Consider the following 23191-nt stretch of genomic DNA (forward strand, 5'->3'; position numbering starts at 1 on the left):
TTTGTTCAATCTTGTTAAATTGCTCTCCGAAGTGTTTATGCTAATTTTCCAGTACACCAATAGTGCATGATTTCCTGTTTTTCCACTTCCTCACTAGTATTGGAATTGTCAGACTTTTTGATTTTGCCAATTTTGTGTGAAATGGCATACCTTTGTATCAATTCGCATTTTTCTAATTACTAATGAGAATACTTTCATATGTTTATTTACCATTTGGGTTTTCCTTAATGTGAATTGCCTGTTTATACCCTTTGCCCATTTTATGTTGATTTTTGTCTTGTTCTTAATGATTTGTAGAAAGAACACTGTTTCAGTCATCTATGTCATCCCGAAGTTGGTGGCATACAACAACGATTTTATTAGGCCCAAGGATTCAAAGACGTTCTGAAGCTTAAGCTCCACTAGATTCACAGCAAATTGGTCCTTGCGAGAGCGCTTTCTATGGGTTTTCCGAATCTCTTTCCCCCTTAACATTCCGTGACTAGAATCTCAGGACATTACAGCGCTATCCCATCACGCGTCATGGGGGCTCCATTTCTTGCCAAGTGTCTTGGGTGGGGCCTGCCCCTCTCCATTTCCTCCACTAGAGGCGACTTTGGACAGCAATCCTTCCTTACTATGGGGAAGAAGGCGGAGACCTTTTCTACGACGCCGGTTGGTGGCCAGAGTCTTGCTCGACAAGGGCATTAGCGAATGGCTCTGAAGTAAGCAACCGAAGTTTACGCATGTACAGCCAATGGAATGGCAGATGTGCAGCCAACGACCAATGAGGACTGGTCTCAAGCGGCGGACGCAGGGTAAAGAGCCTAAAGCGGACTCGGGGAGAGTCAGAAGCATATCCGGTGTTCGAAGAGCTGTTTGGGTTCGTGAGAGTCGGACAAGAAAGGTACGTGTGAAGCTAGGACTGCGCAAGCCAGGAGTGAAGAATGGAAGGGGGTTAGCAGTTATTGTCTGAACGCGAATGGGAGTGGTCTCCGTTTTCGGACAGACTGCACCCTGTAGGAACGGCCCTGCTCTGCGACGGGACTGGGCAGCTGGGAGGGTAGAAGACGGGAACCAGTATCGCGCATGCGGAAATGTACCGGAGCGGGGGAGGGGCGGGGGCAAGTTCGCTGGTTTTTTGGGGGTGTGAAAGCGCCCGTTCTGCGCGGGAGCGCTAGCGAAAGCCTCCCGTTTCTCCTCCCTCCCCTTCTGCGTTCCTCCTCCGCTTAGTGTAGGCACAGGGGCCCCTGGGCCCAGGCCCAGCCTGGACCTCTGGAATTCAGGGCACGTCTTTCCGCCCTTTCCTTCTGTGTAAATGAAAGCGAAACCTCATGGGTTTGTGGTCTCCCTCACCCCACCCGACCGATCGCTGTTCTGCTCCGGGTCCTCTGGCCTGGCGACTCTGGGTGAGCGCCGGATGCCGGGTCTCGAGAAGGGCCTGGTCGGGCAGGCTGCCCTGTCACGGCGGGGCGGGTGATGTCACACGCCTCTGTGACACGCGAGGCTCCTTAGTTACGTGGAAGCCAAGCAGAGGCGGGAGGTGAAAAGAGACGGGCTTGGCCTAGCTTCCTAGACCCACAGGGCAGCCCGGCTCTGGTCTGATTGGTTACCTTCGGACAGGTGAGGTGGCTTGGCTTTGTTTCGTACTGAGCTTTGTGGGCGTCTTTCTCAAAGTCCAGGAAAGGCGGCGTTGGGCGTTGTGGTTTTTTTGTGTTTTTTTTTTAACCTACTTGCTGGAGCTGTGGTAATAAGTGGTATTTTGTGTATTTATTAAGTGTGGAATTGCTACTCCGTGCCAGCCCAGGTTGCATTGCCCACCCCAACAGCCTTTCATTCACCGAACAACGTCAAAACCTCTCTGAACTTGAGACTCTGTTCTAGCAATAGTTAACTTGTGAATGTGTAACCCAGTCGAAGAGCTGACTGTGCCTGAAACACAAAAATTTTAAGTTTAAAGATTAACGAAGAATGGGCTTTCCTAGTTAACTATTGATATTTATTTCTATTTTATCTGTTGGTTCAATGTTTACGTAATGTAAGAATGCAGTTCAAACAAGATTATTCCAGTTGGCACAAACCACTTCTTATGGCTTCTGCAAATACACTGTGTAATTACATTTATTCTCTGATGTTTTCTTTTTCCTCACTGTCTAATATTTTTTGTTCTGGTTTCAACAGTATGTTGGCATTTAGATTCTCTTTACATTTTCCTCCATTGAGGACAGAATGGTTGAATCCTTTGAGAAATGCAATCTGTAATTTAGATTCAGAGTTTCCTTCTTACATTATTCATCTTGTGGAAACATGGCTTGTGTACCCTTTCTTCCCTTCTCTACTATTGATCTAACTGAAGTCTTACTCTCCTAAAGAGTAGGAAAGATAAAATGAACCCAGATAATCGGCATTTCTGTATTTTTTTCCTGTTAATGGATATAGTTTGTGCTTATTGTAAAAATGCTAAAAAAGTACAGAAAAGTGTAGTAGGAATCAGCATGTGTTAATTTTTTTTTTTTTTTTTAAGATTTCTTTTGACCTATAGTCTAGAACCACCTTAATGAAACCTTGCTTTTCTGCTGTAGGATGTACTATCGTGTTCCCCCAAAATAAGACTTAATCGGAAAATAATCATGCCCTAGCACAATTTCTCAGGAAGACATCCCCTGAACATAAGCCCTAATGCGTCATTTGGAGCAAAACTTGTAAGACCTGGTCTTATGTTTGGGGAAACACGGTAATAGAGTACCAGACTTTAGAGGTCAGAAGACCCCTAACCTGGGGCTGGCTCTGCTGTTTATTTTAACTTTCTGATGTTGGTCAAATCAATACTAATTCCCATTTAGCACTTTACAATGATTTCACAAAAAAATTTTTTTTTATTGGCAGTCAGTAAGCTTGGTAGAGCCAGGTGTTTATTAATTATCTTTACGTTGCAGATGCGGAAGCCTAGAAAGCAATAGGTAATGATTTTGCCAGTTATGTGACAGAAAATGGTAGGACTTGTGACTTCAGATCCAGTCCTTATGCCACCATTGTGTGGCTTTTCTGAACTTTCTTTTTTTAATCTATAAAGTGGGACTAATTCTTGCCCTTTCCTCATGGATTGGTGTGAAGATCAAAGGGGATAATGTATATAATAGCACTTCAAAAGTTGTAAAATTGTATATAAATGTAGTCAGTGGTATTACTATAGAAGTTACTACTGCTGGCCTGAAGAGTTTCACTTTATTTCATAAACTACCCAAGAGTATTAATCTCCTCTGGGAAAACACCGAATATCCTCTTGATGCTTAATCTTCTAAATTTTCCTTTGCTACTTTGACTTGGCTGGAGAAGCTGGTGTTTTGTTTCCCCCAGAGTTTCGAACCGAATTTCATGGAGTAGTTTTTTTTATACACATTTTTGTTTTCCAAAGACAGTGTTTAAGCCAAGGAAAGACGCTAGAGGTTGGCTTTTAGGGCCACTTGACACTTGAATAAAGAGCTTCAAGGGTGAGGATTGAGTGGGTGTGCTGTATGTCCTGAGAGCAGTTCTGTGTCTGCTCTCATTTGGGCTAAATACGGTGTTATTGGGGAGGGATTGCTGGTTTATACTGGAAGATGATTATGTATTCAGGACTTTGGGGCCTTATGATTCAGTTATCTGTCAAACTGTTGTGGTTATAGAGGGAGATTCAGTAGTGTCAAAGTTTGGTACCAAAATTTATTCAAGGCAGTAGGCATTCCATCTCCAGGTCCTGTTTTGGTTCTGAGGCTGGCCCAACTTTAGGGAGGGCTGGACATGTAGGGTCCAGATCTAGGACAATCAAAGCCCAGCCCTAGTTGAAATGGAATGACTTAAACCTCAATAGACCTACCCCTAGGGTGGCAAAGAAAACATCAAGCTAATGACCATTTACTTCACCAAAATCTCTACCTCATCAGATTATCACTTAATGGTTATTAGGCTGCCTCAAAACTCCGGTGGCCCTGTGGGACAGGAGGTACAGTATATAGTGCCAGAAGAGAGGCATGCCATATTAAAGAAAAGTCATTTTACCAGTAAAAAGACTTACCAAGTGCCTTTAAATTCCAGTTTATAATTTTCTTAGGCTCCGCCCCCTATTTAATTTTACTTTCTCTTTGGTTAAGTATTAAGCCTTCAGTATGAAGCTGGCTGTGAGTTAATGGTTGAATGACTTTTTTTAAGTTAATTCACCATATATGTAAATTAGGTCTGCCATAAATGTCTTCTAAAACTAGACTTGTTAAAGGGAGGAGCGCTCACTGAGGACTTGGCGAGTGAAGAGTATTTACACCAGTAACAACAATTGTTAACATACTGAGCCAAGCCAGTCTTATGTATGAAGCCCTATTTTAAGCAGTGTATTTGTATTATCTCACTTAATCTTCAACCCTATGAAGTAGGTAATATTATATATTACTCTTACAAATGAGGAAACTGAAGTACAGTGAGGTTAAGTACCAGAAACTTGCTTCATGTCTTAACGGCTCGGGAAATAACGGCCAGGATCCGAGTGCAGTTAGGCCATGCTCTTCACCACTATGCTAGGGACACGTTTAAACAGTGTGAAAACTATTCAGTAAGAAGAACTGAGGAATGACAAACAATCCCCCCTCCTGCTTTTTTTTTTCCTTTTCTTTTTTTTTTTAAATTTAACCACATGGGATTTTTCTTCTCTTTTAAGTATTAATTTGGTCCCTTCTGGACATGTGGGAGTAGAGTTCAAGATGGTTAAATTACAACAGGAATGAAGAACCATAATTCACAAACTAAATGATGTTTAATTGAATATGTGAACAATGTTTCTTTGACTTGCTGGTTTAATGTTAAATAATATACACTTCAAGCAGCCTCTGTGCAGGCTCCGGCCATCAGCAGGCTTTTATTTTTCAAAGGCAAGAAACTTTTTTAACGCATGATTGTTTGTTTTGCATAGCTTTTGGGCATTTGATCATGTTTCATATGCACTGTACTTAATAGGTATTGGAGTAGGATTGCAGATATGCAGATAATTTTTTCTTTTTATAATTTAAGGCTTGGCCCTTAATAAGAATCTTTCATTTTAGGACAAGGGTAAGAAAGATATCTAGAACAAAACAAGTCATTTAACAAGACATAACACATAGATGCTCATTGATAGGAATAATCTGTCTTCTGCCTGTCTCTGCTGCTCTTTCCTCTCCAGCAAAAACAGACCACAGAATGCACTCAAAACAGTGTTTCTTAGTTTTTCTGTCTTGGTAAAGCTATACACTGAGGCTTTTGTTTTGGTTTTGGGTGGCTCTGGCAGAGAAGGCTGACCCACGGAACCCACAGAATAGTGACACTTCCAACAAAACAGCAGTATATATGTGCTTGACAAAATTTGACAGATTCTGACAAGTTTGGGGATTCCTGCTCTCCTAAGGATGAAAGACATAAAATGGAGGCTCTGGACCCAATGAAAGGAACTTTGTTATGGTTAATACCTGAACATTTACAGGTAATCCCCGTGTAACACGGCACGTCTATAACACGGTTTTGCTCTAACACGGTTCGAGAATTGGGGGAAACCCTCGTACAAGACGGCATCCTAGAACACGGTTTCACTCTAACATGGTTTGAGAATTACAGAAATCCCCGAACAACATGGAGCATAATAAGAGCTTTTAAGAGCAAAAAATACCTCATTCGAAATACCGGAATCCCCGAACAACATGGAATGTAATAAAAGCTTTTAAGAGCAAAAGATACCTCATTTGAAATTTTTCATTCAAGCCTGTATGTCGTATCAGATTTGACTGCAGAATTTTAAAATTAGAATTTTAAATCCATTTTGTTCATGGAGTATTAAGTACATACATTTTAAAACTTTGTATTTTTCTTTTTACTTATACATTATACATTATATGTATACATTATACATAGATTAAAATTTTGGGGGTATTAGTCAACCTTTTTTAAAGAAATGGTAATTATGTTTTTCATTTTTGTGAATTAATTTGTAGCCCTGAACTATGTCTGGCGGAAATAAAAAAATACCTTTTAAAAGACATTTCATCTCACTAGAACAAAAATTACAGATTTTGGATCGGCTCGAAAAGGGGGAAAAGGTATCATATGTTGCAAAAACCTTGGATTTAAATGAAGCAACAATCCGGACTATACAGAAAAATGAACATAAAATTAGAGCTTCCATTGCTGCTGGTTGTTCTATCTCCGCAAATTTGACATCTCGTCCCAGAGCACCAATAATTGAGAAGATGGAAAAAGCCCTTAGTATCTGGATTGATGACTGTTCAAAAAACCAGATTCCACTGGACACCAATATCATTAAACAGAAAGCTTTAAAAATCTACAATTACTTAAAGGAAAATGGAGAATCTGCTGTTAACCCTGACTTTGTTGCTAGCAAAGGGTGGTTTGACCGTTTTAGAAAACGGTTTTCATTACAAAACCTAAAAATACAAGGAAAAAGTGCATCAGCTGATAAAGAAGCTGCCAAAATTTATCCAAAGGAATTGCAAGAAATTATTGAACAGCGTGGATATTCAAGACATCGGGTTTTTAATGCCGACGAGACCTGCCATTGGTGGGAAAAAATGCCCAAGAAAACATTTATTTCAAAAAACGAAGAAGTTTCACCAGGTTTTAAGGCATCAAAAGACCATATAACGTTACTTACGTGCAGTAATGTTACAGGCGATCACATGGTAAAACCTATGCTGGTTTATAAGTCTCTCGGTCCTCATGCAATGAAAAACATAAATTCCGGGGACAATAGCACAGGTGAAAACGAAGAAGCAAAACACTTGACTCTAAAAAGCGTAAAGAAAGGGCTCGACTTAGCCAAACAGTTGGAGCTGTATTTCCTAACTGAAGATCCTTCCACTGAAAGAAGCACAAAGTTTAAGAGAGAACTTCACAAGTGCTTAGCACCATATAATGAAATTTATAAAGATCTCTCAACGAAAAGCAAGCAATCTAAAATAACAGATTTTGGGCAAAAAGTACAGAATAGAAGTCAAGATAATGCTGAAGAAAGTTCAGAGGATGGAGCTATCTTGTCAAAAAGAAAACGCCCTTGCATAATGGTGCTTAGTAGTGATGACGAAGAAAACATTATTTAATACATATTAATATGTTATACTTTTGGTGAAAATTGCTTTAATAAAGATATCTCTTAATTATAGAAATATAATAGCATGTTTTTAAAATTTTTGGAACCTAACCCCCTTTTTTGTACTAGTTTTTTGTTTCGTATAACACGGATTCACATAACACGGCATTTTTAAGGAACCTAACCACCATGTTATATGGGGGTTACCTGTACTTGTCATTTACAAATGCAATACAGGCAAATTTCCCGTGAGTTTAGGAGGCACCGTCCGTATTACATTCCATGTACAAATGATCTCCCCATCCCCCCCCCCACCCCTTCCACCCCTGTTTTAGAGTTGAGTATAGAACTGGGGAGTGAATGGGAGAGAGGACCCACTTTCTAGATTTCTTGTATGAGTTTGGGGTGGTTCAGGGTAAGATAGACCAGTGCTGGTACCTATTTTGTAATAGTGTGTTGGGACTGCTATATTGAAGAACTTTTGAGCAACCTATAATGTACTTTTTTTCTTTATTGTAGTAAAATATACATAACATAGAATTTACCATTTTAAGGTACTTAAAAAAAAAATAAAAAATTTTTTTCATTTAACTGTGGGGCCCCTCTGGAATGTTAGCTGAGTTGGTTGGCTAATGGTTTTGAATACTTCAAGCTCTGTTAAGAGCCGACTCTTCCCAAGACTGAGGATACTTTTGGAATGGGAGCTGCTATTTTTGAGTTATGAATGCAGTTTAATCTTGTTCAGCTTAGTTTGCTTATTGACCATTGAAATGTAGATATCTTTTCTGTGCAGCTTCTCAGCACAGCTAGTTGAGGCTAAGATAAAAACCTAAGGCGAAACTTCTAAAACAGTTTCAATTCATTACTTATCTGTGTCTTAGTTCTTGTCTATTTGGAACAGACCTAGAGCAAATTATCTTTTTTTTTTTTTACTCTAAGACTTTATTTCCCCTCACATTTTAACATTCCTGAAATTATGTAATTATACATCATGTCATATTAAATGTGTATTTTATTGCATTTCTTCCCGCCCCACTCCATAAAGCTATTATTAAAATTGCTGTGTATCTTTGCATCTTGAAAATTTGGTAGTTACATATTTCACTTAAATGTTAGAATAGGTAGCAATGTTGGAAAACTGGTTTTTGTGTGTGTTTTTTTAAGATTTTAAACCACATGCCATTACTACATCATGGAGAAATTCCTATTTAACTCCTCCCTCCTTACCCTCAGAACTTTTGACAGTTTGGGTTTTTCCATCAGCAGTTTTAAGAGAGCCCCAGAAAGAGGCAGTCAGTACCCCCTGGGAAATGTCAGAGACCTGGGAAAGAAGAGTTTCTGCCATCCTCCCTCCTAAGTTTCCACTCAGTGGGGTCTGGTTAGAGTGTTGCCCCTTTCTAACAATCCCCTGAGTATTTGAGGATTTAACCCCTCTCCTTGTTTTGGAAGCAAGAGGTACTGTAAGCATTGTGAATACTGAGAAACTTGGCTCAGAAGGTTGCTTCAGTCCTGTTGCACGTTCTGTCTAGGGATGTCATTAGGGGTGTTAATGGGAGACTTAAAGACACTTTCCAGGTGCTGGATTCTGCCATCCTGTAAGTGTGCTCTCTTGAGGACCTATGCATCATGGTTATGGAAGGCTGTGCTTGGCAGTGCAACAGCCTGCAATAATTGCACCATCTAGATCAAGAGGACCCAGAGCCCCGTGACTTAGAGATGAGAGCAACAGCTTTAGTAGGTTCTGCAGCCTCACCCTGTATCCATCCTTAAGAACAGAACTAACAAAAGAATTGAGGTGAGTAGGGATTGTGAGAAAGGAAAGGAAATCAGAGAAAGCAAGCCAGCCATTTTGTTTTCATTTGTGAGAGAGAGTCTCAGGAAACAATGGTAGTGATGCTTTTGAACTCTACGAATGGCATCTTTCCCCTGGCCCAGGATTCCTCAGGAAATAGGTTTGGGGATTGTACCTTTTATTGCTCAGATGCATTTTGCTGTATTAGGCAAGTTGCTGATTAGAATGGGCATGAATAGTTTGTCTTTCAAACAACTTTTATAGTCCCCCTTCTCCCCCACTTTTTTGGTAGAGTTGAAGTGAATGGGCATTATGGGTCTGTGAGAATCTGGAAGGCTTATATTTAGGAAAGATGAAAGCTCTTGATTAGATTTTTAGTTCTATAGATTGAGCAAGTTTATTTAGGATTGCATGTGAGTTAGGGAAGGGAGCAAAACTTAAGAGGCTAACTTTATTGTATTGATGTAGTATAACCTGGGAATAGTCCAGGTAAAAAAACACGCCCTTTCTGACATTTGGGGACAGTTGGCAAGATCTGAATAAGCTCTGTAGATCAGATTGTATCAGTGTTACTGTCCTGATTTTTATCGTTTTCAGGATATACATGGAAGTATTTAGAGGTAAAGGGGCATTGTGTCTGCATGGCTAGAAAAAATATTTTTAAGTCTATATATTGCTGTTTATATGGAGAGAGGATAAAGCAAATATGGTGAAATAATAGTAACATTTAGTCTGGGAGAAGGGTATACAGGAAGGAACTCTTTGTACTATACCATCTCTTTCGTAGGAAAGGTTCTGAAATTATATTTAAAAATTCTTTTTACACAAATTCCTTTTTCATGGAGGTAGGAACTTTTTAAAAAATTGTGAATCCTTTTAGTTCAGTTCTAAAATGCATTAGAGAGAAAGCTTTACATGTGTATATTTACCATGTTTCCCCGAAAATAAGACCTAGCCGGACAATCAGCTCTTATGCGTCTTTTGGAGCAAAAATTAATATAAGGCCCGGTCTTATATCATATAAGACCGGGTATTATGTTATATTATATTAGACCGGGTCTTATTTTAATTTTTGTTCCAAAAGACGCATTAGAGTTGATTGTCTGGCTAGGTCTTATTTTTGGGGAAACAGTAAAATGTAAGTCCTAGTGCCAGACCCAACTGTATAGTTTTTCCTTTTTTAATTTTTGAGGTTCTATGCCTTTGCTGAAACAATGACAAAATTGCTTTATGTTCCAGTGACTGGTTTCCTTTAACTAGATTACTAATTGAGAATTTCTCAAAGAAACAAACTATTTTTTAAAGGTGCAAATTACCTTCTGAAAGAATAGAAATCAAATGCTAGTAATGAAATAGTTTGGGGAGAAGAACATGGGTTTGTTTCCTCTGTCCCCTTCAAAATGATTGATTGCAGATGTATTCTAGAAGGAAATATATAAAAATAAAAATGGTTGTGTTAGGGTGGTGCGATTTTAAATAACTTTCATTTTTCTAAACTTGTAGCTAGTTTTCATAAGAAAGTTGTTTATGTTATTTGGTGTGTACTTGTATCTTTAAAATAACCTTTTCCCTTTTTATCCTTTATTCTACAGAGTGGAGGCTGCGTCCCACACACTCGGGCATCATGAACATATTTGATCGGAAGATCGACTTTGATGCGCTCTTAAAATTTTCCCACATGTAAGTGTGTTGACCTTAACTACAGTTTCTTATTGCTTTTCCTTTCGTATTTGGTTTCTTTTCCCTAGTTTATTAACTTTACTAGAATCCCAAGGATATGATAAAATCGCCAGGTTCTAAGGGCTACTGTGCTCACTGGAAAGCCATTTAGTTATTCTAGTTTCAGTACTAATTGTTCATAATTTGGGGCTTTTGGCTCTTCCCCAGCATTTAAGATTCTCTGTTAACCTATTTTCAAAACATTTTTTTTTCACTTGTAATACAACTTTCACGTATTCCCCGGGAAGGAGGAGAGAGAAGAGATGAGATTGGATTGGTCCCAGAGTGATGGCTCTTTAACATTCTTTCCTAGAACCCCCTCGACACAGCAGCACCTGAAGAAGGTCTATGCCAGTTTTGCCCTTTGTATGTTTGTGGCGGCTGCAGGGGCCTACGTCCATGTGGTCACTCATTTCATTCAGGTAAGAGCAGTTTTCTCCCCTAGTTGTATTGTCCAAATTGCAATTGGAAGAAACTAGCTCAGCAGTTTCTGAGCTAGGGTGGTACAAGCCTATGCCCCTCCTTAATCCTTTGCAGTAGTTTGGGATCTGAGCTCAGACAGAGCCAGCGGTTTGCTCGCAACTCTGCCCTCTCTAGATCAAAATGTCTAGATGTGGAATGTCTTAGCCCTGAGCCTGAATGGTGTGTCGCTGGCATTCCAGACCCCTACCCACTGATTAGAGGCATGACGTGCATGATGGGGTTCTTTCGCACAGTAGCCTTTTTATCTTTTCCTCCATTTTTCCTCATTTTTTGCCTGAATGACTGGACTACTTGGATACAAAGCACTGATTGTATGATGAATTATCTGGAGAGGCAGGGTTGAGACCTTGAAGGATTTGACCTATTTTATTCTGATACCCTCATACCTGCATGGTTGAGTGAAACCTTTCAATCACTCATTTTCCTGTGTTGAGGGAGAACTTGGCTGGGTCAGCAGGAATAGAAGGGACAGCTGAAGAATAACCACTAAGTCTGGCGTCCTCACTAGCCAAGGCTGACCCTTTTTAGTGTAAGTACTGGGGTGTGCCTGCCTGTGTTGGCACCGCTGAGAACTAGCCCTGTGCTCCGGCATCTCCTGCCAGGGCTTGTTTGAAAAACACTTTAGACGCTCAGGGGTTAGGATTTTGATCCCTTGATTTTAGACTAAAACATATTCTACCTTTCAGGCAAGAGTGGCGCTTTGTGTAAGTCATGTAACATAAAGTCATCCTTATTTTTGAGGGATTTCATATTTGTGAATATACCTACTCACTAAAATTTATTTGTAACCCTAAAATCAGTACTTTGGCAAACATTTACAGTCATATGCAGAGCAGCAAAAAATTTGAGTTTTGCCCATCACACCATGTTCCAGCTGAGGTTGAACAAGGCAACACACTGCCTTATTTCTAGCTATCAAACTATAAACAGGTGTCCTTTTCCAGTTTATTTAGTGGGACGTTTATTGCATTTTTGTACTTTTTGTTGGTGATTTCGCTGTTTAAAATGGTCCCCAAGAACAGTGCTAAAGTGCCCTTCGTGTTCCTAAGTGAGAGGAGACTGACGTGCATTATGGAGAAAAATGCACGTGTTAGCTAAGCTTTGTTCAGGCCTGAGTTACAGTGCTGCTGACTGAGCTCAGTGGGAATGTCAGTAATACACATCAGTGTCTTTAAACAGAAAACACATAAAACAAAGTTATATATTGATCAGTTAACGAAAATGTTGTGACCAGGGGCTGACAACCTAACCTTTTATTTCCCCTAGGAGCAGGTGTTCAGTAGTCACTAATTCATTGTCCATAGTGACTGTATAGAACATAACTACTGTGAAAAACAAGAATTACTCTACCTTCAAAGGAAGGAAGGAACTTCCGTGTCTACATTCATCTTTAATGATTTTTCTTTTTTCCTAATGCCTGTAACTTTTCCCCACTTTTTAAAAAAGAACAGTTCTTATAAAACGAAGCCATGTTCATTGTAGAGAATTCAGGTAAAAGACTACTGATAATAAATACAAAACTCCATGATCCCATCCCATCACCCAGAAGTAACTACATGCTGTTAACATTTTGGTACTTACCCTGTCTCAGTCTGTTCGCTATAGAATACCATAGACTGAGTGGCTTAAACAAAGAGTTCCCATAGTTTTCAAAGCTGGGAAGTAAAGATCAAAGCGCCGGCACATTTGTTATGTGGTGAGTGAGGGCCTACCTCCTGGTTCATAAATGGCCATTTTCTCACTGTGTCCCCCTGTGGAGAAGGGACAGGGGAGCTCTCTGGGTTGCCTTTTATAAGGGCACCAATGCCCTTCATGAAGGCACCACCCTTATGACCTAACCACCTTCCAAAACTCTACCTCTGAATGCCATTATATCGGGAGTTAGGGTTTAAACATGAATTTTGGGGGAATATAAACATTTCAGTCTATGTATATGTATTTGTGTATGTGTTTTAAAGTGATCAAAAGGGACATTTCTACCTATTCTGTAGATTGGAATGTACTTCAACCCCTTGTCACTTTGGTTCTTTCTCTCCTATTTTTTGGACAAGACTCATAGTTTGACTTAGGTAGTTGTGGTTGATGAAATAGCCAGTCCAGAAGAGCCTCCAGCATCTACCATGGTCGGTCCTAACCCTGTCCTTCATGGCTTCTGCTTTCTCTCTTCAGCCCCCCGCTGCCTTTTCCTCTGCCTCCTGGTTAGGAGCAAATATTAGGAAATTCAGATGAATATTTGAATCTAATGTCTGCGAAATAAATTCAGTACATTCAAATATTTAATTATTGACTCGCTCTGACAGGCTGGCCTGCTTTCTGCCCTCGGCTCCCTGGGGTTGATGATTTGGCTGATGGCAATACCTCATAGCCATGAAACTGAGCAAAAAAGACTGGGACTTCTGGCTGGATTTGCTTTTCTTACAGGTATATTAAGGGATTGGTCTAATCTGGGCGCGGGGAGGGGACTATATGTTTGAGTAAGGCCAGAGATTTTTATGTATTTATTCTGATTCACCGCAACTGGTTCATTTACTATCCAACTTTATATTTGACTGTAGTTTGCCATGTACTGCTTTCTTATTTCATGTAGGTGCATCTTGCTCCTCCAGCCAGAGGGTAAGCTCTTTGTGACTAGAGACTGTGACTTCTTTTGTAACAAAAAAGAAGCATTTATGTGCTTGAATGAATGAGGTTCATAACTTCTTAATGAGAGACGGGTAAACGAGGCCCACGAACGTGACTTAATTGGACTCACACTGGCAACTGTCATAGGAGCATCTATTCTGAACCTTACAGACAATTAAAGCCATACCTTGAGATCCGTCACACAAGGCACTTTGCTGATTCTCAAGAAAAGAATTAAAAGCACAGCATTTCTAGAATTATCATTAAGGGAAACAGGACTAAAGCTAGTACATAATAAAAATACTTGCAAAGCAACATTTGAGTTAGTACAGCTTGTTCTGAGTGAGTAATCTATACCGTGTTGAAGAAATTATAGAAAGGCGGGTATTTAGAGATTAAGATTTTTAGATCAGGGAAAGCTAGTCTTTGAAGGCATTCAGGGGGGAATTATCAGGAGAAAGGAGAATAGCCAAAGAGAGGAAATGTTGGAGCCAGGATAGGTTGCCGCTGTGCCCTCCTGTTGGCAGGTGTCCACCTGCAGAACTGGTCTGGCCTTTTTTGCCACTAAGGGAGTCAGTCCTGCATGACTGCAAGGTTGCTGGCCAGCTCTGCTTTGCTCTTTAATCATCCTCCTCTTATCTAATTCCTGATCTGGCCCACATTACAGGCTCACATCTCTCCTCTCCAGTTTTGTAGCCATAACGATTTAGCCACACACAAAAAAAATGTTTGAGATGCCTAGTCCATGTATTTTATTTGTTTAAGGAGTGTGGGTATGGCCCTGCTATTAATGATCAGCTTTTGGACGAGGGTCCTCTTTAAGAATTGATGGTAGGGCGGCCAGATGGCTCAGTTGGTTAGAGCACGAGCTCTGAACAATAGGGTTGCTGGTTCAATTCCCACGTGGGCCAGTGAGCTACACCCTCCACAACTAGATTGAAGGCAACGAGCTGCCACTGAACTGCTGGAGGGGCGCCGGATGGCTCAGTCGGTTAGAGTGCGAGCTCTCAACAACAAGGTTGCCAGTTCAATCCCCTCATGGGATGATGGGCTGTGCCCCCTGCGACCAAGATTGAAAACGGCGACTGGACTTGGAGCTGATGGGCCCTGGAGAAACACACCGTTCCCCAATATTCTCCAATAACATTTAAAAACAAACAACAACAACAAATTAAGTAACTAATACTTAAAAAAAAAAAAAAAGAATTGATGGTAATACTGTGTACTGGGGCTTTTTGTTTTCTAGGAGTTGGCTTAGGCCCTGCTCTGGAGTTATGCATTGCCATCAACCCCAGGTATCTATTTTAGTGGTGTCTTATGTCTTTTCTACCTTTATGAACGTACCTTCTAAATATAGAATATATTCCTGTAGCCCTCAGTCTCCTGGTCTTTTCCCTGACAGCATCCTTCCCACTGCCTTCATGGGTACAGCAATGATCTTCACGTGCTTCAGCCTGAGTGCCCTCTATGCCAGGCGCCGCAGCTACCTCTTTCTGGGAGGTGAGTGTGGACTGGAAAACAGGGAGAGGGTCTCCACTCTAGCCATGATTGTCACTAGGACTGTTTCCCTACCCCCCACGCCCCCAAAACGTCTTGTAGCTGTTGGGTTGAAATAAAAAGCATTTGAGGGGAAACGTAAGGAATGGCTTTAATGGGATTGCTTTACTTTGGCTTCTCTCAGGACGGCTTTTTGCCCTCTCTTACAGGTGTCTTGATGTCAGCCATGAGCCTGATGCTCTTGTCTTCCCTGGGGAATCTTTTCTTTGGATCCATTTGGCTTTTCCAGGTGAGACTTTGCATATAACTTTCCAGGGGCCATTTGCCTCACACTTCTTTTTCTTAACCCTAAAGCAAGATAGACTGAGAATCTTCCAGAATGCTCACCTTTGTTGGGCAGTGTTCTTGAAGCCTCCCCACTAACTCCTAGGACAGTCTGCTGTGGGTAGAAGTTCTGACTAAATGGATTGGACATTGCTAAGAAGACGGTTTGCTCAGAGATCATTTTTCTAAGGCCAGTCCAGCAGCGGCTCCTTGTTAAAATGATTGATGCTCTCCTAGTGACCTGAAAAAAAGTGAATGTAGAATTGTGCCAAGGGAACTAACATGGTCTTCACCATAGGCTTCCGTTCCCGTGAATGTTAATGTCAGTGGGTTAGCATTTGATGTACTTTCAAGTGGCCGAGAGCCAGAAAGCAGCACGGCTTTTTCCCCTACGGTGTCTACCATATGGTAACCTCATCTCATTCCTTTGTTAGGCAAACCTGTATGTGGGGCTGGTGGTCATGTGTGGCTTTGTCCTTTTTGATACTCAACTCATTATTGAAAAGGCTGAACATGGAGATAAGGATTATATCTGGTGAGTGTGAAAACTGGTCTTGAACGAGAATGAAGGGTGTGGCGTACTACTCCGTCCATCGCTCTTTTCTGAGTCCTGGGGTGATCCTCTGCCTGACCCACCTTTCTGTCCACATTGGGACAGATAAAATTGGACCAGGTGGCACTGGCTGAACTTATGTGGCCAAGCTTCAGGGGTGTATGTGGTAGGGTACCCATGGTCTTGGAACTGTGCCTCAGATAGCACAGTTTCCCTCAATTCTTGAAAGACATCAGATTTTTTAAAACTAAACTAATAATGTGTATTTATATATCTATACTTTTAATAGTGATTGATATCTCTAGACACAGGAAGAAGGAAATGGATTTTTTTACCTTTTCTTCCACTTTTGTATACTTGAACAATGAGAAAACATACATATAAACTTTTTAATACATGTATTTTTTCATGTTGTAATCCTGTCAAAGTTAGTGGTAGTTCAGGGTTCAGTCGGGCCTCTACAGAGTTTAAAGCCCAGTGTTTCTTCTCTCTATGCTGCATGGCTTCATTGAGTTGAAAGACTCCTCAGACACCAGTTTTACTTCCTTAGTTGTTGGTGGAGTGTTGGGGAAGCTGACTCATGGGGTGGGGACGGGGTTTTGCATCTTTGTGGGCTTGTGGATAAAGGAAAGTAGGAAGTGCAATTTGTAATCTGGTTCTCTTTCAGGCACTGCGTTGACCTCTTCTTAGATTTTGTTACTCTCTTCAGAAAACTCATGATGATTCTGGCTCTGAATGAGAAGGTTAGTCAGCCAAAGATGAGAGACTGGCTCCTGAGCTCAGCATCTGTGTGTACTTCAAATTTGAAACTTTGCTTATACACTGTGTAGGTCCAGGGTTACAGTAACACAGGCCACTGAGCAAGAACTAAACCAGAAGTCTTTAGCTGATGGAGAAAAAGGAACAAGTAAAAACAGCCCTTTAAAAAAAAAAAAATCCCAAAGATTAGTATCAAAGGGAAAAGAGTTCAGTGGCATCAAGAAACGGTCTACTGTATGCAAGAAACAGTCTATATGAAGAATATAAAGACTGTAAAGATAGTTATGACTCAAAAAAGGATATTCTAGAGGATTTGTATAATATTGGCAACCAACTTTTGTACATATATCGCAAAAGTGGACCAATTTTATCCATTTGTTGGTCTTAATTTTTTTTCCAGAGACACTTTCTCTGTATGGTTAGTGAGTGTCAAACATAATCTACGCCAGCAGGAGGGGAACAAATGAAACCACGAGCTTTTCTTACAGACATTCTGGCACAAGAGACAGTGCAGTGGTGGTAGAAGCAGGTGACTGGGTGGCATTGCTGGTTCTCTGGTCTGTGCCACAATTAGATAGAGTGCCAACCACGTGCCCAGCTTCAGTCAAAGCAACTCAACTTTCATTTGTTTAATGCACTGGGCTTCCACCTAAGATTGAATGAAGAGTTCCGTAGACTAGATTATTTCTGAATGTTGGTTTACACCCAGGATTTGTGCTTTCTTCTCAGGCTTAATGGAAAGTTGGTGGTCTTGGTCTTGGTCTTGACCTCCCGTTTAGTTCTTTTAGGGTAGACCGCCAGTCTAGACTTCACTGGTTGGGATCTGAGCTGGGATAGTTGTGAATAGCCAAGACTGGTCAGGCAGCCCACCTAAGTAGGTACTCTCGGGGGAGGGTGGGGAGTGGAAACAATTGCTTAAAGTTTATTCTCATCAAGTCTGTCAGCAACTTGGGGGTCTGCCCCTGGGAGATGGTTAAGATTCACTTCCTGCTGTGCGAGGGGAGCATTTCTCATTCCTTTTTACTGTCCGGATCCTTTCCAGTTCCCTAACCAAAGGCAGCCAGGGTGGGCTCACTCAAGAGTTTGAGTTTGAATGTCAGATGCCAAAAATTAACTGGGTAATTTTTCTCCATTTCCAGGACAAGAAGAAAGAAAAGAAGTGAAATGACCGTCCAGCCTTTCCCAATTTAGCTTCCTCTCCTTCCACCCCTCATTTCCTCTTTGCACACATTACAGGTGGCGTGTTCTGTGCTAATGAAAAGCATCAGAAAAGCTTTTGTACTTTGTGGTTTTCTCTATTTTGAATTTTTTGATCAAAAAACTGATTAGCAGAATATAGTTTGGAGTTTGGCTTCATATTCCTGGGGTTCTTCCCCGTTCCCTTTTCTGTAATCCCCGTCCCTAGCCTCTTCCTCTGCTCAGGCAGCCAGTCCACCGTGATGCAGAGTGGGACCCGCAGGGGAGCCAACTCCTGGAGTCTGCTTTCCGACCAAGCTGTACCAAGTGGAGCTGAACTGTTTGGTAGAGTCACCTCAGCCCTTCCTTTCTCAGCACTGGTTAGTGCATAGTTTCCATGGGACTGGGCAGTGTGTTTTCCATTGGGAAGAAATTTGCCGGTCCCATTGTTACTCAGGCTCCTTAATCTGAGCTTCTGTTAGCCCCGGCAAAGAAAATGAAGACCCTCTTCTGCTGGATGCTTGGCTTCCTCTGAGCTACCCAAGTTGCTGCTGTTCTGGCAAACACACCTTTCTGCCTTGCCATCACAAAAGGGATGTGGATTTGTGTGTGTGCCCTTTTCTATCCCTGTCTGACCCTCAGGGAATCTGTGCTTTCCATCCCTGGGGTGGGAGGGTTTCAGCCCAAAGGGAAGACGAATTCTCGTCAGGCATTTATGAAAAGGATGATGATGTATGGCGAGGTAGGGCATAGAATTCCCAAACGTCCCCTGGCTTTTTTTTTTTTTTTTTTATTATCACCTTTGTTACTGAGTCACCTCTACCAGGTGGCTGTGATCTAAGGTCCCTGGAGAGAAAGGATAGGGAAAGAGAGTGGTTGAGCCTCTGATGTGTAATTGTAACTAATCCTGCCAGACAGGCCTGGATAAGGACTTGTTTGGGACAAAATCTCTACTAGGTGGTGCTTTGTTCAGGTCAACAGAGTGAGGCTGTGATGGTTTGGGAGGCAGCATTCCTAACAGTCCCTGGGTGTATTTTTGTTATATCCTATCTGGTAATAAATGTCCCACCTGATAATAGGTAGTGTCAAGCCAGAGATTCGGGGCCAGAGATAATTACTCATTTTATACAAGCACTTTAGTTTTGGACTGTTCACCTGTTTCGATCAATCTGCAGCCTTCCTGGCAGGACCAAACCTGCAAGACACCTGATTCCCTTCAGCTTTGTGGTGGCAAGTGGAAGAGGGCAGTAGTAATGGGGCTGACCAGCTCCTCTGTGGGCTGCCACCCTCGGGTGGCACAGATAGATGGGCCTTGGGAGTAGTCATGGCTCTGGCAACTCACACCTTCAGTGTAAGGGGAGCTGAGCCATCAAAAGCTCATTGCCAGTATGACACCATCTTTGGCTCTCCGTTCACACCCAGTACACAGTTGAGCCCAGTGGCACACCCCATCACTTGGTGCCATCCCAGGAAATTATTTGTTCCCAGGCTGTGTGTGTTCCTGGAGTGGCATGCCACCCAGAATGGCCCCCTTGCTGCCTTCTGACTTAGCTGCTGCTGCCACCTCTGGCCTGAGACTCCTGGAGGGACTTCCTTCCCTGTAACCCCCCCAATAGCAACTCCATACATTTGTTGATTCTCTGCTAGGCCTGAGAATCTGAGTTACATCTCCTGAAGCCAATCTCCACCTCTTGTGCTCTTTTGCTTGGGATAAAGGAGTTTTTCTTTAGAAACAGTGCCAAGAATAAGATATAAAAGACTACTTTTAAAGAAAATGTCTAACAGGTTTTTAATACAGTAATCACTGTAATTACCATTTTCTTTTCTAGTTCCTTGGTTTTCAGCTCAGGCTGCATTCTCTTAACTCATACTGTGAAGACAAAGGTGTTTTTGATTCAGAAATATATGAAATTGACAGTCTTAATTTGTAAAAAATAAAGTTCCTTAACCTTTCTTGGGGTTTGTGTGAATTAAATTCAAGGCCACAGCTGAACAAGGGGCTTTGGGGCTGGGAGTGGGAACATTTTCTGCTCTAGGTGTGACAAGAAAGAAACGGCGCCCACTGAGACACCCATTCTGTGGCCCCAGCTTGCCACAAAGGTTGGGAATGCTCTCTGTCCACTACGTAGCCCAGGCACTTTGCCGGTCCTCCCCCTCCCCAGCCTTGATTGTAGGTGGTTTGTGGTGATAGTGTGTGCAGTTGGTTCCAGTGTGCAGCCAAGTTTTGGAATTGGGGGATAATACTGAAAAAAAGACATAATTACTCATTCTGTGAGTACTTGGGTCACCATTGTGGCCCAACTCTATTCTAGGTGTGAGGAATCAATGAAAAAAATTCTTTTCCTCGTAGTTTACATGTGAGGTTGTAAACCAGTTTGCATTATGATCAGGTTATTCCATTTGGCCTGTTTGCCCTCTGGTTGTGGTGTGCGCTGTAGCCACAGCGCTGCCTGTTAACTGTTAGCTGCCTGCTTCATCCAGGTTACTGCCAGTGAACCTCTTTGGACTCCACATACCCCCATCCCGGCTCTTCTTTCCCAACTTGGAAAGTACCTAAAGCATTTCTCCTCTTGCTGACTTCAAAAATGTCAGTCTCTAGGCTCTTTAAAGCCCAATTTTATCCTTGTGTCGCCTTCTATTTTGGGTGGGGAGACACAAGGCACAACATAGCGCTCACAGATTTTAATGTTCCCCCCGACAGCCTCAGAAGGTGGGCCACTTAAATGCATATGATCAGTAGTTCACAAGGTCATGCCAGCGGGCAGCGGCAGCTCTGGAGAGAACCCAGGCGCATCGTCTCCAGAGCCCCCGCTCTTTATTGTTGCCCTTTTATTGCCCTACTTAAGCAACACGCAGGTTAGTGCCCCCTGGACTGGCGTCATCCTTACCGTCCTGACCTTCATTCCAGCTCAGTGGAAAGGGACACATGAGGTACTTTGGGCAAAAATCTCCCCACCCCCCGTCTTAGTATCCAGAGGAGAAAGAAGCATGAGCTCCCTTTCTGTCATCCCCGCAACGAGCCCACCAATTACAAATGAAGCGAGGTTAACACAGCAGCTCATTCCATGCCTAGCAGACCTGCTAGGAAGTTTCTGATGCAGAAGTGGAAGGACCTCGAAGGTGGGAAGAGAGTTTGTCCTGCCTAAGCAGGTGAGCAGATAGGGGTATCTTCATGCTGAGGATAAAGACAGATAAGGCATTTCGTCGTTCACAGCTGAGCAGCACAGGGGAGCTACATGCAGGCATTACATGCTTACACGGGTAAGGACAGCGGGCCATGAGGCAACTGGGAGACAGCCTGGACTGGTGTCTCAGAAAAGTATTTTGGAGATGATACTTGAGCTAAGGCTAAATCTCAAAGATTGATTCAAAGTGATGAGGTTAAGAAAGGCAAAGGTGGGAATGGTATAAGGCACCGGAGCCTGACTCAGCATGAGTAGCAAAATGTTAGGTTTTGCTGGGTTGTAAGGCTTGAGGAGACTAGCAGGAAATAGGGGGGAGGGGTAAACTGAGGACCTGGTACAGGCATGCCTCGGAGATACTGCGGGTTTTGTTTCAGATCACTGCAATAAAGCAAGTATTGCAATAAAGGCAGTTGTAATCTTTTTGCTGGTGGAAGAGTCCTGCCTTCAAACTGTAAAAAAACCCAAACAAACTGTGAAGCTGTGCTTTTATTCGGTGTTAAGGAGTTGGCTTTGTCCTGAGGGTAACAGAGCATCGAAGGGCTTTGAGCAAGGGAGTGGTCAGATTTGCATTTTCACATCTGGGTGACGAGAATAGCCTGGGGGAAAGGAGTCAGTTGAAAGGCAATTACACGTCTAATGACCACAAACTGTGGTCTCTACCCACTAAAAGGAACCAGAGCTTCTTGGAGAAATGGTGCTTAAAGGTCTGCGCAGGAAATGTCAGGATGAATCTGGAACATAATGTTACTCCAGAAAACAAAGAAGCTATCAAATAGTAAAATTCATAAGGACTTAGGCTAACCTAAAGAGGCTTCTACTGGCCAGAGATGGGATTGTCAGCACTGATAAAAATCATAAGTGCAGTGGCTTGAAATCATATTTTTGAATTCATGATGGTATTTTAAAAATATCTTACTGGTCACCTTTGGATGATGCTAGAAACCAGTCACTTGTGAATACTTGTTAATAAAGGGAAAGAAACAAACAGTTACCTTTTCTGTATTAACTGTACTTTAGGGTAATCAAAAAGTGAGTTTCTTTCTGTAGAAATAATCCTGCTGATAGACGAAGAAATTACCGGGTTTATCACTATTTTGTAAACATCTGATGAAATAATGGAGGTAGGCAATGGTAATCAACAGCCACCAAGATCATACTAAAAAAGACAACCTGACATTATGTGCCTCCTGAGGGAAGTAAACAACACTACCAATGAGATTTTAAGTTCTAGATCTAAGTACCAGTTTATAGGAAAGAGCAATTGAATGTGTATGAAAAAAGGGTCACATACTAAACCTGACAAGCTTAGGGAAGGCCGGCATCGAAATTAATCACATAGAATGGTCTGAACATAAAAATTTCTGAGAGCGGGTCATGGTGGATAGTCACAAATGGGGCTGTAGCTTCCTTGACAAAGGTCAATCTTCACCTTAAGTGAGTCTATTGTCTTTTTGCATCTAAGATAACACACCCTTGGAATGTCAGAGTAATCTTTACCAGATCACTCAAGGCACAACCTCCCACCTGAGCAGGGGACTACAGAGCCCCAAATACCATCACTGTGCTGTAAATGTTAATTATTAACTATCACGTACTCACCAATGTAAAAGAAGGGTGTGTCTCTGTTTTATATTCTATCCAATCCCAGAGACTTCCTCCCACTCCCCTCTTGGCTTTCTCCCGCCCCCTTAATCTATGACCAGTGAATTTCATGTAACCTTCCTTACATCTCCTTTGATTCTAATATATAAAATAAGCTGCAAAACTGCCATTCTTGGGAGCATTTTCTTAATCCGTTGAGATCTTGTTTCCCAGCAATTGTCATCAGTTTGGCTCAGATAAACTCATTAAAATTCTGTACAGGTTTGGATGTTTCTTATTCCAACACGAAGGACGATGTGAAATGACATCATGGGGAATGCAAGCACCAAAATCCAGTAAAACTCTAAGGACAAACACTTTGGTTTCTTTACAAAAATAAAAAGGCAAAGAAATAAGAA

General features: G+C 41.8%; 1 protein-coding gene across 1 annotated transcript; it reads left to right on the forward strand.

Moving 5' to 3' along the window:
* Positions 1 to 758: 758 nt before the first annotated feature.
* Positions 759 to 19959, forward strand: TMBIM6 (transmembrane BAX inhibitor motif containing 6). Its single transcript, XM_019724627.3, has 10 exons — positions 759 to 886; positions 10466 to 10553; positions 10906 to 11014; positions 13376 to 13496; positions 14944 to 14992; positions 15100 to 15197; positions 15404 to 15483; positions 15953 to 16053; positions 16739 to 16814; positions 17970 to 19959. Exons 2-10 carry the CDS (start codon positions 10498 to 10500, stop codon positions 17991 to 17993), a joined length of 714 nt encoding a protein of 237 aa, XP_019580186.2. The 5' UTR covers positions 759 to 886; positions 10466 to 10497; the 3' UTR covers positions 17994 to 19959.
* Positions 19960 to 23191: the final 3232 nt, after the last annotated feature.

Source organism: Rhinolophus sinicus, chromosome 1 (genome assembly GCF_057876585.1).
Source record: "Rhinolophus sinicus isolate RSI-liver-muscle chromosome 1, RSI-T2T, whole genome shotgun sequence".
Taxonomy (NCBI): domain Eukaryota; kingdom Metazoa; phylum Chordata; class Mammalia; order Chiroptera; family Rhinolophidae; genus Rhinolophus; species Rhinolophus sinicus.

Excerpts from the sequence above, each read along its gene's own strand:
- TMBIM6 (XM_019724627.3), top strand. The coding sequence starts at position 10,498 with ATGAACATATTTGATCGGAAGATCGACTTTGATGCGCTCTTAAAATTT. Across the intron at positions 15,484-15,952 it reads GATCCATTTGGCTTTTCCAG|GCAAACCTGTATGTGGGGCT; the intron begins GTGAGACTTTGC and ends TTCCTTTGTTAG. Across the intron at positions 16,054-16,738 it reads GGAGATAAGGATTATATCTG|GCACTGCGTTGACCTCTTCT; the intron begins GTGAGTGTGAAA and ends GTTCTCTTTCAG.